The 14,779-nt window shown below is 35.1% G+C and overlaps 2 protein-coding genes and 1 non-coding gene across 4 annotated transcripts; 1 reads left to right on the top strand and 2 right to left on the bottom strand.

Moving 5' to 3' along the window:
• Positions 1 to 895: 895 nt before the first annotated feature.
• Positions 896 to 6,344, bottom strand: LOC145620789 (BTB/POZ domain-containing protein At3g44820-like). Of its 2 annotated transcripts, none has more exons than XM_081675499.1 (4): positions 5,821 to 6,344; positions 5,306 to 5,375; positions 2,479 to 3,687; positions 896 to 2,133 (listed from the first exon to the last, which is right to left on the bottom strand). In XM_081675499.1, exons 1-4 carry the CDS (start codon positions 5,850 to 5,852, stop codon positions 1,564 to 1,566), a joined length of 1,881 nt encoding a protein of 626 aa, XP_081531625.1. In that variant the 5' UTR covers positions 5,853 to 6,344; the 3' UTR covers positions 896 to 1,563. The 2 variants fall into 2 exon arrangements, with proteins under 2 accessions (XP_081531625.1, XP_081531626.1); XM_081675500.1 differs by having other exon boundaries at positions 5,306 to 5,361.
• Positions 6,345 to 8,231: 1,887 nt separating this feature from the next.
• On the top strand, positions 8,232 to 8,304 carry TRNAR-UCU (transfer RNA arginine (anticodon UCU)). Its single transcript has one exon. It is a non-coding gene; the product is annotated as a tRNA-Arg (tRNA).
• A 764-nt stretch (positions 8,305 to 9,068) lies between these two features.
• On the bottom strand, positions 9,069 to 14,050 carry LOC145619131 (UDP-D-apiose/UDP-D-xylose synthase 2-like). Its single transcript, XM_081673734.1, has 9 exons — positions 13,664 to 14,050; positions 13,101 to 13,193; positions 12,885 to 12,992; positions 10,807 to 10,921; positions 10,566 to 10,699; positions 10,371 to 10,472; positions 10,177 to 10,269; positions 9,933 to 10,068; positions 9,069 to 9,667 (listed from the first exon to the last, which is right to left on the bottom strand). The coding sequence occupies exons 1-9, from the start codon at positions 13,934 to 13,936 to the stop codon at positions 9,555 to 9,557; spliced, it is 1,167 nt and encodes a 388-aa protein (XP_081529860.1). The 5' UTR covers positions 13,937 to 14,050; the 3' UTR covers positions 9,069 to 9,554.
• Between the last annotated feature and the right edge of the window lie 729 nt (positions 14,051 to 14,779).

Genomic DNA, 14,779 nt, shown 5'->3' with positions numbered 1-14,779 from the left:
TCACTTCAGTTCAATTCAATTATTCACCCTGAGTGAGTATAAAAATTGATAGTAATGCATGAAGAGTAGGGAGAGGCGCCAATTTGTACCAAAATCATATAATTTTGTTAGGAAATTTGGGTGTAATTGTGTTTGATTAATGCGGAACAAGTCAATTAAATTAAGGAAGAGAAAAAACAATAAAGATGACAAACAAAGAACACAAGGATTTACTTGGTTCGGTCAAAATAGACCTACATCCACGGGTGGGGATTCGAGAGCTTCTTCACTATAATGGAGAAAGAAACAAGAGAATAATACAAGGAGTCCTAAATCTAATGGCTCAAAAGGTATGATCTAATTGATCAACTAAAGGGTCCTTTTATAACACAAGGAAACCCTAATAAAACCCTAAGATTGTTCCCCAAGTATACTCAAATAGCCGTCATAGAAAAGATATAATTTTATGAAATATTCCATCAATTATCCTTAAATAACCTAACTACCGAGCTATAGCTCGGCAGCTAGCTCATGCCTGCAGTAAGTCCTCATAGGGCCGTGCTATAGCTCACTCGCATAGAGCTATAGCTCGCAGCCTCGTTGCAAATTTCCAGCTTCGTTAGGTTTTCGTAAAACGGTCATAACTTTCTCGTTTCTTATCGGAATTGGGCATATGACCTATCGTTGGAAAGCTCTTGAACCAAGCTATCACTTCCAACTTGAATCACCTCAAAATCAGTTGTAGTTTGAGAGATATAAGCGTTCAAATTCAGCCCTACTAGATTTCGAGTTGCAATTTAACAAATTTGGTACTCAAAAAAGTACTACCAAATAATATCATATCATACTTTTAACTCTTTAATATTCCATAAATATGCAAGCCACTCAAATAAGCCCGTGCCAGCTAAATCTAGCATATAAAACGCACACAATAATATTGTTTGGTTACTAATTCCAACTGAAAATTTCTAAGAACTCTGGTATAGTTAGTTCAGGAAAGATGCAAAATGCAAGATTGCGAGAACAAGAGCATTCCTATAGATCTTATTATCTCATGAACAAGTAAAATACCTAAGTGCAATTGTTCTGTACATGAGAGCATATATTCACACGATTCACACCAACGAAAAATGTGTATCTATTTTTCAAAATGCTATAGTTCATGAGCTCCTATGTAAACTTCCCAAGTCACATTTCAACACCTTCAAATTTTCACAGCTACAGGTGTCCTTTTTGAATGTATAACTTCATTCCTGCTGGAAATGGAATTAAGTGGAATTGAAGGCTTACGACGCCAATAATTCCGCTCAAATCCAGACCCAGAAGCCAGCCACAAAACAAAAAAAACTCCATTTTCGATCCAGTCCTCTTTAGAGGCAAGCACACAGCTATTCCCACAATGGATCTTTTGCATGAGAACTGTAGTTTGACTGAAATAGGCCAAAAATTCTTATGTTTCCCATACTTGAGTTATCACTCATATCAAATCCCTGTAAACCAAGATTTCACCAAAAGAATTCCAGGTGTTCTTGTTCATACACTCTTTCCACCTGACATGTCTACCAGTAATGCCTCTTTTAGTTTTCACTGGAAAGAAAGACTTTTACGATGCCTCAAAGACCGGGAAGATTTAGGTTGGTCGACTGATGCCCTTGGACTGGGTTCAGCAACTTCAACTACATCTCTTTGAGCATTAGAAGATCGAGGGAGTAACTTGCAACCAATTCTCCAAGCAACAAAGCGGGGAGAGCTAAGTGAACTATGTGATTTACTCACTTTTCTCATCTCCTGCTTGATTTTACTGAATTCCTCTTCCAGTTCCTGAACCCTACATCTCATTCTGTCCATGTCTCCTTTAAGACCATGGTTTTCACGCACAACAGAAACCCATCCATCTCTCTGAATTATCTGGCCCACCAACGCATTTTGGGCTGTATCAAGATTGGTTGGGCCATTTTCAGGGTCATCAACATGGAGACAACCAGCAATAGCAGTTCTTAGATGCATCTGTTCAAAGAAAAGGACCTGAAGAACAACTCTAAGGGGCAGTCTTTCATTTTGAGATGCATGAGTGCACGCATCAATGGAGAGTCTTTGGTAGTCAATCATGTTGCAAAGTAGTTCTTTCTCTTTGTCAGAAAGCCAAGGATGATCCTGCATCATTCAATAATTATCAATAAATTTCCATAATGAACCTGAAACCAAGGCAATAGAGAATAAGCAAATCTTGTGGGAAGGGAAATATTATAAGAGCAGCACTTATACCCTTACATAATACTAAGCTATGTTGACCGTAAAAGTGAGTGCCACAATCACGTCTTGGGTTACAGAATTCCTACAGTTAATGGAACTGTAATACAAGTATCCATACTCATAGAAATCTTAGGACCTTGACAGTTTTGTACTAATTGATTAAATCCCTTTAAACGTGCAAAATGGTTGAACAGATGTGATAAAGCATTTTGTGACAGCGCATCAAACCTCAATTAAGAGACAAACCTTGAAATATATGTCAAGAGCTCTGTATAGGCCATCATGGAAAGGTCGACAATCTTCTGGAAGAGCCTCCACAAGGGCACGTATCTTGTCTGGTTTTAAGTTCACATCAGAAGCAACCTCTGCAACATAGCCATCCACCAACTTCGCTACTTTCCTTAATGATTCAGATGATGGTGATGCTTCCATATCTGGTGAGCAAGGGGAAAATGCTGGAACTCTTGGCTCTGTTGACACAAAATGCTGGATAATCCTCTGAACACAATCTGTGTCGTACAAGGTATCAGAGTCTGAGTAAGTAGGAATCAGTAGACCATCTAAAGTTGCTAGATCAAGTTGCATTCCAACTCTTTTCTCCAAATAGTCCTTGCATTCTTCACTAACATCCAAAATCAATACGGTGCGAAGAATTCCCAGCAAGAAGCGACAATAAGATTTGCTCTTCTTTTCTGGGAGCAACTTTGCAATAGTTTCCAACAGAACCTTCTGATCAACAGTTACAGGAGTCAAGCTAAAGCTTGCAACTGTTCGAGTTTTACCACCATGCCCACCCTGCCATCGTCCGAGGCCTGGTAGGAATTTCCTAGTATAGTACATTATAGCACCTGCGATATTTTCAGGTCTTATACCTCTCACTTGCATTGTCTTAATAAGTTTTTCAAATAGATCAATGCAAAGATATGATATATCTTCGTACCACCAATCAGACTCTGCACTTCTAATTCTTGCTCCAGTGTTAATTCCGTTCCAGAGTATGCTCCCTCCTGGGCTTTGTAAGCTACCATACATCATCATAGGCCATCCAAACAAACTTGGATCTGTGCAAACCATTGTGGATACAGCATTCAAGCATTTATCAATTAGCTGCAGCTTCTCTGCCAATGGTATAACAGGTTCAGCACTCTGAAGGGCGACAATACAATCCTTCCAATTACGAAGTACGTTCTTATGGAAAAAGCTGTCACACCTAGACAACAGGTTATCCGAGCCATATTGATCTGTCATCTCTAGATAGTCCGCAGCACAATAGATTATCATAATATTCCTCGGAGTCAAATCAATACGAAGTCCATAGCAGAATTTAGCAGCTATGAGAAAAGTGTCGGGGCCCCCCGGGAATCCTTCCAGTAACATGGTGAATGATTCTTTGTGTATATTTTGTGATGCTTCAAATTCTTTATCCAATTTCCCACATCTTGATACAAGAGGAAACTGAGAATAAAACAAATTATTAACTCAAAGGTACAATAAGAGCAACACATTCACCATCTTGGCAGCCATGACAGAATGAAACCATAAAGCAGTAAAATGTATCAGAAAACAAGCTATAGATTTCAACAAATCGACACTTTTTATTAAATCACTATCAAAGTATCAAATCAATAGTATTGACATAAAATGTAGAGAATTTGCAGGACAGTGATGCAAACATTAGTAGAAAGTCCCAAAACTCATGATCAGTTTGATAGCATCCAAAATTCTTGTAACTTTTGCCATTGTGGATGACTGGGGTTTCTAAAGTGGTTTCATTTTGAGTATATCTTACTAGACAGAGATAGCTTCAGAAATTACTTGACAAAATGTTTTAAAAAGAAATACACAAAAATTTCCCATATAATATGCAATTATCCCTCCTATAACTCAGTTACCACTAAAACAAAGAGCCCTTGAGTGTTCTAATTCAACAAGTTCGGATGATAGAAAATATAATTACAACAATGTCAATTCCACGGTCATCTCTTGCAATTCTGTTCTAATTCAAGGCGTTGCTCTTCAGGAAAAAGAATTATGCAAATTTACACAGGAAAAACAAGAAGAAAAAGTTTTTTATATCGTGACAGAAACATTCAACCGAACTCCTGCAGTACCTTTAGTTTCTCTTATGTTTTTTTCCCATCAGACAAACCATTGCATATGTCTGTTAGGGGATTCTTTGTTTTTCATGGAACATAAGAATAATGTAAAGCGATTGAAAACATTTGAAGAAAAAGCAGCCACCATAGTAATTTCTTTTTTTTAAAAAAAAAAAAATGGCCCACTCTTGTTAAGCTTGGACAACAGGAAAGTAATGAACAGCAAGAACCTATTGCTCTGACATTCCATAGTGAAACTAATCCCATAAAGAATATACTCAGTTACATATCACAGTATGTGAATTAAATAGAACAATATTCCTGCCTTATGGGTAATCATTTGTTTATCTATATTAGTTAATAGTAAAGAGAATCCTTCAAAATAAAGCAAGCTCAAAAAAGCAAACAAAGCAAGCAGCAGGACAAAATGATTAGTTGTAAGTTGCAAACTGAAGACTTAGAAAGAACTTGAAGCAACCTTCACATGAAGAAAGCTGCACAAAAATTTCAGAACTACAACAGGCCCTACATGTGTTCTTAAGGCATCATTACTCGTAATTACATTTATTATTACACTCAAATGACCCAAATCTGATTTCGCTTTAACACCATTAGTACTATGTATAGCTAGGCCGACTCATTGGAACACCCAACGAAACGACTATAATGTCACATAGACTCCTAAAAATAACACACATTCATATACAATCAAACAAGAATAGAAGAATCAACACTCCAACTTAGACTCTTCATTTCACACTTAAACCTCGATATTTTGACATGAGTAGGGACACTTCGACTAGTTCGAAACTTCATTCTTAGCCAAAATTATGCAAAATTTTCACAAACGGGCAGTCAGGCAATTAACTAATTTCCCATGTCCTACTCGAGTACCCAAGTCCAAGTAACAAAGCTCTAGCACAAATCCAATCTTTAGCAAAAATATAGACATAAATAAAAAGAGGAGTGACTACTACCTTGTGCAAATGAAAATTTACTCCTTCCACAATAACAGTAATATCGCTTGGCAAACCTGCATTGCAGAACCTGTCATAATCATGAAAAATAACATTACAAAAACACACATTAATAATAAATGATTAATATACACCTAATATGTTCAATAATTTAACACAAAAAGCCCATTTCTAGTTAAAAAATAATAATAATAATATCATAATAATCATACTCTCTTAATCACGCACACACCATCAGACAATCTTAGAACTTCAATACCGTGATTCCGACAAATAACATGGCTTAAATACAAAATATATAACGACCCGTTTAGTACGCGGTAATAAATTTGATACGAAGTATCAATTAGAAGGATCCAATACAGATATCTCAATCTTAATTCTAAACTTACACAATTCAAACCCATTATTTCAACCCAAAAATAACCAAAATTTAATCCAATAAATTTCATGGAAAAAAAAAACGAATTAAAGGTTCAAAAACAAAAACAAAATAGAGAGAAAAGAGAAAGTACCAATCACTGCCTTCACGTTGAAACTCAGCCATTCTTCAACACAAAAACCCAGAAATCAAACCTTCTCTCTTTCTCTCTCTAACACCAAAGCATCAAGTAATATTCAACCAACCACAAAAAGACCCACATTTGAAAAATAAAAAAAACTACCAAAAACCCAAAACAATACCAATAAATTTGGAAAGTATTTTTGGAATTTAATTACAAAATCAAACAAAGATGCTATTTATTAATACTTCCTTTAATGTCTGTCTGAGCCAACAAACATCACACTACTGAGTCAACTCGGGGTCCCCCTTCCAGAAGTTAACTATATTTTCATTTTTATTTATTTTTGTTTTTCAAAAAAAAAAAAAGGAAGAAGAAGAAGAGAGTTTAGTGGGGAGGAAGTTGAGTTGAACTTTACAGCAACGACAAAAAATGGAAAATTGAGGTGGGGTTTTATACTTTTATTGAAGAATGTTGAGAAGAACAAGCAACTATTGCAGAAATTATTTGAATATTCTAATCATTTTTATTTATATTATTTTGATTTGATTAAAGAAAACCCAAGTAATAAGTTTGTTTTTTCGAATTTAGGGAGGAAAAAAAAGTTTAAGGACAAGAGGAGAGAGAGAATGGTGAAAGAAGAAGAAGGTTGAAATGGAAAAAAATGACGCGTGGATTTTTCCATAAATATAAGAAGAGGTGGGTCCATTTGAGATGGGGTGGTGAGGTAATGTGGATCCTTGACGACCAACATCGACATGTCACGCTCCTTTTTTTAATTAAGTTCCGTATGCCTCCCCTTATTTGAAAAATTAAATACGAATGTCAAACGCTAATGAACGCCCCGATGGTGGATAAGTTCGCTAAAAGTCGAAAGAGTTAAATAAAATTAATATTAATTACACTGATCGACGGCTCGACGCGTAAATTTGTCTACTTTCTCAAATTTATACCACTTTAGGTAATGTTTTAACTCGTTAGCAAGATCCTAAAAAATATAGGGATTACGAAGTACGTACTTGTTTTGTACTCCCGCCATTTTAAAATACTTGCTCTATTTTTTTATGCGCGGATTTTAAGAGAAATTGAAGAAAGTAATAAAATATGGATGTAGTGGTGTTAGTGGAAGGTATACTGAAGGAGAGAAAACCTAAAGGTAAAAAAAATATAATTTAATTGGGTTCCATTAGTTAAAAAAATGAATTAAATATTGTAAAAGTTTTCCAAATAAGAAAATGGAGCAAGAATTTAAAAAACGACCGAAAATAAAAAGTGAAACAAGTGTCTAAAAATGGAGGGAGTATCTATTGTGTGAGAGTGTGAAACCTTATCATACCTCTATTTTCAAATATTTGGCCCGTTAAAATTAAACCATAAAAGTTGTGATGATCATATAGGAAATTTCTAATGCATTTATGCAAGAATGGGGAAGGTAGAGAATTTTTAGAGGTGATTAATGGGTGGGCTGGGCTGGGCCAAGGTTAAAATAATTTGCCTATTTATCGGATCGAGCGGACCAAACTTCGGACCGAAAAATGTGTGTTCAAACCCATCTAAACTAGGCGAGCCATGCGGCCTTTTCGGGCCGGGCAAAAAAAACAACTAAAATTGCATAAAATTGACTTTCCAAGCCCACCCAAAATTTTTAAAAAATCGGGCTGGGTAGGGCCTGACCCTATTCCGGAATTCTGGACCAGAAAAAGTTTTCCAACGCCCATCCAAAATCGGGTCGGGCTCAACGAATGAAGTAATTTTACATGTTTACAATGTATAATACAAATCGTCATAAAAATATACTTCGTATATAAATATTATGCGTTTGTTGTGTAATTGGCTTATTGATTTTCTATTTGATAGAGTAACGAATTTCCCAATGATCAAAAGTTTTGAGAAGAGAAAGATATAGAAACACTACAGTAGTGTGATATCCATAGAGTTTGTTAAACTCATTTACTTCATTCGTTTGCTCTTATTACACTACGAGGGATTTACGTATCCCAATGCACATTTTGAAGCTGAAATATCTTTACTTACCTAAAATGGGTAAATTATTGATGCCTATCCAATTGCAAGTTTGACACCTCAATGATGAGTATATAACTTCAATTATTGATATTACCTAATTATGATCAATTTTATAATGGATGGTTAAATACTTATATGGCATTATGCATATTGATTTTAAAACTTAGGCCAAGCCTTATTGAATTCACTAACTGTGTTGGGCTTTGCTAGAAGAAAATCCAAGCCCAATGAACTCGGGCTAAGCCATTTTACTCAAGCCCACATAGACAATCTAATTACTACCTCCGTTTCGCATTATCAGCAACAAAGGAATATTTTATATCTCACAAATAATACCCCTTTGTTGCAGATAATGCGAAACGGAGGTAGTATTTACTTTGAGAAAGCGATACAATCAAGCGCCCGTGGCCTAATGGATAAGGCGTCTGACTTCTAATCAGACGATTGTGGGTTCGAGTCCCACCGGGCGTGACTTTCAATTTTTTAAAAAAAGGGATTAGTTATTCAAGGGGTTACTCTTATGAAAAAAATGAAATTACTTAAACATATACTTCCTCCGTTTTCTTTTACTTGCAACACACCTTTTAGGCACGCAGTTTTAGGAGATGATTAGTGAGGGTAAACGAGCGATTTTATCAATATAATTTTTACACGAAGATTAGAATAGGGTTAAGTATCATTTGTAAAAATTATAATGAATAATTTATCCGTTTACATTACATAAACCCAACCTCAAAACACGTGCCATAAGGCTGTGTTGCAAGTAAAAAGAAACGGAGAAAGTAAATAAAAATTAATCATAAACCAATGTGGCTACACCGTGTAATAATTGTAATAAGATTGGTAACGTTTTTTAAAAATAATTTGAACTTAACGAAATAAATTGGAGAGAATAGACTACAAAGCCGTCATGCTAGCTCCTTTGACTGTAATCACCAACCAGTAGTCAACAATTAATCAACAGTTACAACTTACAAGAGTGCCCATCAAAATAAAACATTAAAACACTTAAATTAAATTTTAAAACTGACTCAAATCATAATAAAGAAAAATTAGCAAAGCATAAGTTAGTTAGGTTAGACCGACTAGTTTGAAAGGAAAACAGTCACTAACTTTCCAGATAAGAAGTTACAAACACCATCTGCTATAATATTTCAAACAGAATTGACACATATATAACTACTTATATGTCTTGCGAAAGTCATCTGAAGCACATTATCTATCTACAATTCATGATCAAAGAAAGAACACCGTTCTTAACGTAATCAAAATATATAGTAGTACATTGCATTTCTTATCTCCATGCGACAAACAGATATAGCTGATATCTCAGATAAACACGACCCTGTTCTTGAAGACTAATAACATTTCAGCAGTTTCGCCACATATAGTCCCCAATTATGCCAACATTCTAATACCCCTAGTCCCCTATCAAGTACATTACAGCACCTCTTATAGTACCCCTAATTTTTAAAAGTACCCTCCCCAGATTACAACTGATTATAACACGAACATGACTCTCTACCCACATAAGAACGACACAAAAATAAAAAAAAATAAAAAAAAAAAAGGGGAAAAAATTAAGATATATGTGAATCAACCATTTTAGACATATTTCAGAGTTCTAAAAGAATTTAAAGACAGCAGCTAAACAAAGCGTGACCCCCCTGAGCATCACAACTTATACTCAGGCATAATGAAATTTGTTCTCTCTTCTATCTTTAGCTGGCAACTGGTTTCGATATGGCCTGCTTGATTGCCTCTGCATATGTCCTATGTTGGTATGTGAGGGTCGATTCCAGCAAGTCCCATAGAGATGTCTTGGGGTTCCAACCTGAAATTTGTGGAATAAAGTTATTTTCAATTATTTGTGCAGATAAGAGATGAGGGTGGAAACATATACTTCTTTTATCTGGAATAAGCGATATACAGTTTTAGTTTATATAATACTTAGATTTTCCAATAAACCACTACATGAATTAAGATATGGGTGATTCAACTATTGTAAATCATCTCATATTCTAAATTTTGCAGCACTTGGGACAATGTCACAACATGGAAGAAATTTATCAAGAAAAAATAGAAATAAGATATAATACCAAGCTGTTTGTTGATGATGGTCATGTCAGGAATTCTCTTGTCACTGTCATCATATCCTGTACCATAGAACTCCTGGGAGCTAACATCAACAGTGGGTGTTTCCAATTCTGACTCTCCACTCACCTTCGAGTAGACCTACAAAAAATAATTGGAAGAGGATCAATTACACGACAATCTAATGGCCAAAAGCTCGGTATGAAACACATACAAGATGTGCACTAGAGCCATGGAAACAACATTTACCTTGGTCATCATTTCAGCAAGTTGTCGAACGGTAACTTCATTGTTAGGGTTGCCAACATTGAAGATGTGCCCATTTGCCCTGCCAGGATTTTCCTGGAAAAAGACACCATAGTTCAGTAATGATCCCAAGCAAAGATTACTTAACGACTTCAAAATTTCAGAGGACAAATCATTAAGGTTGAATATCAACATACAATCATCAAAAGTACAGCTTCAATGGCATCCTTGATGTAAACGAAAGTTCTCTGGGATTCACCACCATCCACAAGCTTCAGTGGCTCACGACGCAGTAGGTTCTGAAAGAAAAAACCATGATTAACCATTAAGAGATGAGATGTCAAAAAATGAACAGTACAGAATCTAAGCAATGCAAATATGAGATAACATACATTGCTAAAGCAAGCCAAAACTCTTGGAACACCTTCACTAGGTCCATCAATCCCGGGAATGAAATCCATCCTGGGGCCAATCCAGTTGAAAGGTCTCACAATTGTGAACTCGAGACCATTTTCAGCACCCTCCGCTGTAGCACAGAAATATAAGAAGATTAAATCAATGAGATGAAGAATAGGATTCAAAGCAGGAAAAAATATCCAGCAGAAGGAAAAACTTTAGAGATATAATATCTACCGTAGACAAGCCTCTCAATCAGTTGCTTTGCACATGCATAGGACCACCTCTGCTTGTCAATGGGACCAAAGATACAGGGAGATTCATCTTCTTTGAGAACAAAGTATGAAGGATCCTGCCACAACATACAAGGATGAATAAACTGGAACAAGCCAATGGCCTCATATTCAACCAGTTCTACAGATTATTTCAGAAAGTTATTTTACACCCTTCTGTCATTCATTTCAGGCAATATCTAAAGCAACCTCCATTCCCCATATATACACAAATCTGCATTTCTCTAAACTCCTTAAAATACAACTCCATCACTTCCTAAGTATTAGAAAGATATCTTACTAATTTTGCTCAATTCAACATCCACGAGACAAGACGACCCAAAAATATGTATACATGATGTGACAGTCAACCAGAGAAATAGAGAAGGTAGGGCTTTACACTTCATAGTGTTTGATGAATTTGGAGGGGAAAGGAAAATTTGAGTGATGATTTGTATTCCCTTGCTCGGATATAGAAATGAGGTTGTGGTGGAAATCCACTTATACTCCCCCACCCCCACAAGAAGAAACTGGGGAAAAGAAGTAACTTTTATAAAGGTTCACAAAATTTTGATCCTTGAAACTAAATCTCAAGTAAATCAGGTAGGAGAGCAGCGGGAAATTTTTTTTTTTTTTAAAAAAATGTGGCTTCTATCTTTTCTCCTACATTTCTGTGATCTAAATTAATTGTCTTCTTATCAGAACTTACATGCATTACCAGAGTATACCAGTTTATAGTTGTTAAATGAAGCCTCAAAAAGACTTATTGACCACCTTTTTTGAAGGTAAAAAGTAAACGACCTTTATTCCACAATTACAGGCATAGGAAAGCCATGACATCATTCACTTATTTGACATCTGCATGCCCCTAAAATTCTAGAAACAAAATAAAAACCTCAGTGTTGGCAGCAAAAGCTTTTACATGACTTTAAAAAGCTAACTTGTAATTTAGATACATTTGTTGACCACACAAACAAACATGTCTAGACAATCAAACTAGATTAAAAAAAAAAAAAAAAAAAAAAAAAAAAACACAAACATAATATAAACATCACCATGAAAAAACAAGACCAATTCCGTTCAAAAATTTCAAGGACAAGGACATACTCAGGAAGGATAAAAAAGCTTTGGTTGATTTAAAAATTCGATTGTGACACTAATGTTGGCAATATGTCCAGTTATATGATTAATAATAAGCTTTGGTTGATGTTAAAATTATATTGCTGCACTAATGTTGGCAATATGCCCGGCTATATGATTAAAAATATAATTTTTGATATGTGAATCATGTCTATAGATTTTTGAGGCACAAGGTATGACAAAATCAAATCAATTCAAAATGTCATGAAGCAACCTGCATGTATAAGTTAATAGCATTGGCAAACAAAGCCACTCCATTCTTGCATAAGTGAGCCATGCAAGTTGTAGCTAAAAGATCTATTTTTATTAATTTAAATTTTTTTTTTTTTTATTTATGTTTATGTTCCACATTAATTCATTAGATCTATGATCCAGCCAATACCTCATCACATAGTATTAATATCAAGACTATAAGTTAGCATTGTGTGACTCGTATTATTACTACCAACCACAGGAAAGCATCTTCGGAATTAATTAAAAGCATGATTCAATAAGGCCACTCCAACATCAGACCAAGAGTGAGACTTATCCATCAACTGCACCAATAATTTTTTCCGTCTAAGGATCCAATCCTTGGCTATAGAATCTAAGCTAATCGCGAATCCAATTGATTAATGGTTGTGCTGAGTAATGACTATAATTCTTAATTACAAATAAAAACACTAGTATCTGATTTTCTATATGATCTAGTTATATCTAAGCAGTAAACACCTCCATATATTATATTCCTAGTAGTCAACCCCACTCAAAGCTAACTAAAAAAAAGTGACCAAATTAAATAAAAAATTAAAAAATCAAATCTATAAAAGCATCATTTTACAGAAAAGCTAGTGTGGCAGGAATATGAGATAATACAAGCCATGAGGAAGAACACAGATCTGCATCAAAAGGCTAACGTGTTACCTGGCGCAAAGGACTATCCTTAGGAAGGAAGCAACCAATGGTTTTTCCATAGACTTCACAAGTAGAGAAGTGAATGAGACGCTTGCCATTCTCAGAACAGTACTTAACCTACATTACAATATCATTATCATAAATCAATGTCATCAAAATCAAAATCATGTAGATTCAGTCATCGTATTCGAGGCGAAAATGAGATTAAAATAATTCAACTCGTACCACTGGCAATGCATCGATGAAGTTGCTGTAAATTGTGTCGAGTGGACGAGTGTTGTAGTCAGCAGGAGTACAGATCGCTGCCAAATTGATGGTCTAAAACAACAAATTATACGAAATTAAGCACAAATCTGATTGCCGACACCAAAATTGAGTAAAAATGTGAAACATCGCAACTTCTAAGCATCAAATGATTCTCCAAAATCGTGTTAATCAAGTATAAACAGCAATGTCGATAATTAATTTCATAGAAAATTGCATCAGAAGTTCAAATTAACAAATCATTTAATAAACTGCATTTATCAAGCATAAATTGCAACACCGACACCAAAATTCGTCGAAATGAAAGTTTTGGCGCTTCAATTCGCCGAATAATTCAACAAAAATGCGCTAATCAAGCAAAAATTCAATCACCGACAAAATAAATTTTCACAAATCCGAGAAAATCAAGTTAATAAACAATCACATATTTCATATTTTGCAAACATTAATCAAAATTCAAACAAAAAATCAACAAAGAAAAAACAAAAAAACCTAAAAATGAATCGAAAAATTAAATGCAATACCAGATCCGCCATCTTAATGAGACCTTCAAGGCGAGAATCATGCTTAATATTAATCCGGTGAAAGGAAATACGATCAGCAAAAGGAAGAGTAGAAGGTTCGAGAAGATGCTTGATCTTATCATTGTAAACATCAACAGCAAGAACTTTGTGAGGAGTTTCAGACATGAGCTTCTCACAAAGGTGAGAGCCAATGAAACCTCCAGCACCGATCATGCAAATAGTAAGCGGCTTAATCGGATTTCCATCAAGATCTACTCTGGTAGAGGACGCCATTGTTGATTCGTTTCTCTCTCTAACCAAGCTTTCTCTCTCTAACAAAATTATTTTGGGATTTTGGATTTTCTCTCTCCTCTCTGTGTGTGAGTGGGAAAAAGGGAGTGTGAGATGGAAAAATGAAAGGGGCGGTGGAGAGGTATATATAGGGAGTGAGTGAGAGTGAAAAATCAAAGGAAATGTGGGTCCTATATATTTATTTATTTATTTTTAATTTTTATTAATTATAGTCGCGGTTTTTAGCTAAGGCAATTTCTCACTTGCTGTCTATATCAACCGCGTAATTTATTTTAATGATTATTATTTTATTATAAGTTTTTATTTTTTTTTAAATAATGATTGGACTTTGGAGAGGAAATGTAAAAAGTTTTGGATACACTTTAATGGGTTGATCTTAGAGGTGATCAAAAAATTAGACAGAGCCTTAATATGATACGTTGTGTTCAAACTCGCGAAAAAGTAGTAGGCTTATCACGTCAAAACGTGCTTTTCGGGCTTTTTATGGGACGGGTTTAGGTTTTTAGACTTGCCCAAACTAACCCAATTTCCAAGCCGAATCGGCTCGGGCTAGTGGGTTGGGTCGATGTTGATCACCTCTAGTTGCTCTATCTAAGCTCATGAAGTTGTATCTACTGATTCTACTCCCACCATCAATCAATCAATAATCAATAACTATATACTAAAAGACACACCATATCTCACAGAATTAAGGAAACAATAATAATCACCAAGAAAATATTTACTAAATATACCATGATTATCCTAACATATATACAGTGATATATAATTATGCAATTTTTCCCTTAAAAAAAATCTTTGATTTAACAAAAGGAAAATTCAATT

Source organism: Chenopodium album, chromosome 27 (genome assembly GCF_948465745.1).
Source record: "Chenopodium album chromosome 27, dcCheAlbu1.1, whole genome shotgun sequence".
Classification (NCBI taxonomy): Eukaryota; Viridiplantae; Streptophyta; class Magnoliopsida; order Caryophyllales; family Amaranthaceae; genus Chenopodium; species Chenopodium album.
Note: the sequence above shows the minus strand (reverse complement) of the source record. Positions and strands in the feature narration are given on the sequence as shown.

Excerpts from the sequence above, each read along its gene's own strand:
- LOC145619131 (XM_081673734.1), bottom strand. The coding sequence starts at position 13,936 with ATGGCGTCCTCTACCAGAGTAGATCTTGATGGAAATCCGATTAAGCCG. Across the intron at positions 10,270-10,370 it reads AAGCTGTACTTTTGATGATT|GAAAATCCTGGCAGGGCAAA; the intron begins GTATGTTGATAT and ends GTCTTTTTCCAG. Across the intron at positions 10,069-10,176 it reads TTGCTGAAATGATGACCAAG|GTCTACTCGAAGGTGAGTGG; the intron begins GTAAATGTTGTT and ends TATTTTTTGTAG.
- LOC145620789 (XM_081675499.1), bottom strand. The coding sequence starts at position 5,852 with ATGGCTGAGTTTCAACGTGAAGGCAGTGATTG. Across the intron at positions 5,376-5,820 it reads CAACGTGAAGGCAGTGATTG|GTTCTGCAATGCAGGTTTGC; the intron begins GTACTTTCTCTT and ends TGATTATGACAG. Across the intron at positions 2,134-2,478 it reads CTCTTGACATATATTTCAAG|GATCATCCTTGGCTTTCTGA; the intron begins GTTTGTCTCTTA and ends TGAATGATGCAG.